This window comes from Plasmodium gaboni, chromosome 11, assembly GCF_001602025.1.
Source record: "Plasmodium gaboni strain SY75 chromosome 11, whole genome shotgun sequence".
NCBI lineage: Eukaryota > Apicomplexa > Aconoidasida > Haemosporida > Plasmodiidae > Plasmodium > Plasmodium gaboni.
The window spans coordinates 1479053-1480590 of record NC_031491.1 but is presented as its reverse complement, the minus strand read 5'-3'; the positions used below and the strand labels follow the sequence as shown (position 1 = coordinate 1480590).

Below are 1538 nucleotides of genomic sequence, written 5' to 3'. Positions count from 1 at the left end.
GTACTAAAAAACATAATAACTGAAAAAAAAGTGGATATTCTTCAAGTGAAGGAAAAAATTAGTTTTAAAGATAAAGAAATTGTAGAAGAAGTGTATAATTATGTTGATAAAGATTTAAACACAAAATGGTGTGAAGCACAATCTGATAATGAAATTTATAAAGATTTAAAAAAAAAAAATTATATAGGACAAAATCATTTATTACCAAATAATATAAATATAATGGAAAATAATAATGATTGTACATATAAACAAGCTAATAATATTACACATTTATTAGAACCTTTTGGACCTCAAATCGATGTTGAAGAAAATAAAATAATAGAAAATGTATTTGTACCGAATGTAGAAAAAGTAATAGAAGTAAATAAACAAATTGATATACCAATAAATTTACCAGTACCATATATTGTACCGAAACCTAAAATTATTGACGTAGATGTTCCAGTTTTTAAATTTAATGATAAATATGTACCTGTACCTGTAAGTAAAAAAATAATACCCAAAATTACATGGACCGATAAAACTTATCAAGTCGATTGTTTAATAGAAAAGCCATATTTAGTATATCACAATATAATTAAAATGGTACCCGTAGATGCCAAAATCACTGTTAGAGAATATCCAAAAGGAATTAAAAAAATAAATCCAGAAGAATTATATGAAGTAGATAATTTGGCATTATGGATGAGAGTTAATGCAGACTTAAAACAAGAACAGGATCAATTGAAAAATGAAAAATATGAAAAATATGAAAAAAATAAAAAAAATGGAAAAGGACAAACGGAAGAACTAGATGATAATATATCATCTGATCATACTTGTGAATGTTCAGAATCATATGAAACATATGGAAAATTATCAAATGAAGAATTTAATTCATCAAATGAAGACACTACAATCAAATCCTCTAATGAAAACATATTTGATACATTACCATTACATCCTGGACATCCTTTAGAATTTATTCATTTACAAAACAAATGGATAAATCAAGACACTACCAATATTCCTGATATGTATGATCAAAAATATCTAGATGCTCACAGAAATGCTGTATTTAATTTAACTACACAAGTCCCTAGAGAAGTAGAAATAGAAGCTAAACAACTTTTGCATATTCAAAAAAAATTGCAGCAAGATGAAATATTATGATACTATTATATAAGGAATTGTATAAAAAAGAAACTTGGGACATGTTAAATATATTGAATGATTATGATATATAAGAATAATTATTAAATATGAGAATAAAAATATTGTGTTATTATATTTATATTTATATTTATATTTTTTTTTTTTTTTTTTTTTATTTATTTTATTTTTTTTTTTACTTGAACTTTAATTATAATGACGAACCAAAATGTATGAAAAATAATGAAGCTGGAATTAAAATATGGCATATGCTTACATATAACCTCAATTTCTTTAATTCTCCAAAATTTTATACGCAAACAATATTTTTATTATATAAAAATATATAATATACATTTATATTTGTTTTTTTTTTTTTTTTTTTTTTTTTTTTTTTTTTTTAT

At 22.2% G+C, this 1538-nt stretch overlaps 1 protein-coding gene across 1 annotated transcript; it reads left to right on the top strand.

Moving 5' to 3' along the window:
- PGSY75_1141900 (putative inner membrane complex protein 1b) lies at positions 1-1155 on the top strand (the record flags this gene model as incomplete). Its single annotated transcript, XM_018786536.1, has 1 exon — positions 1-1155. A coding segment is annotated over one exon (1155 nt), but the record flags the coding sequence as incomplete, so codon positions are not given.
- Positions 1156-1538: the final 383 nt, after the last annotated feature.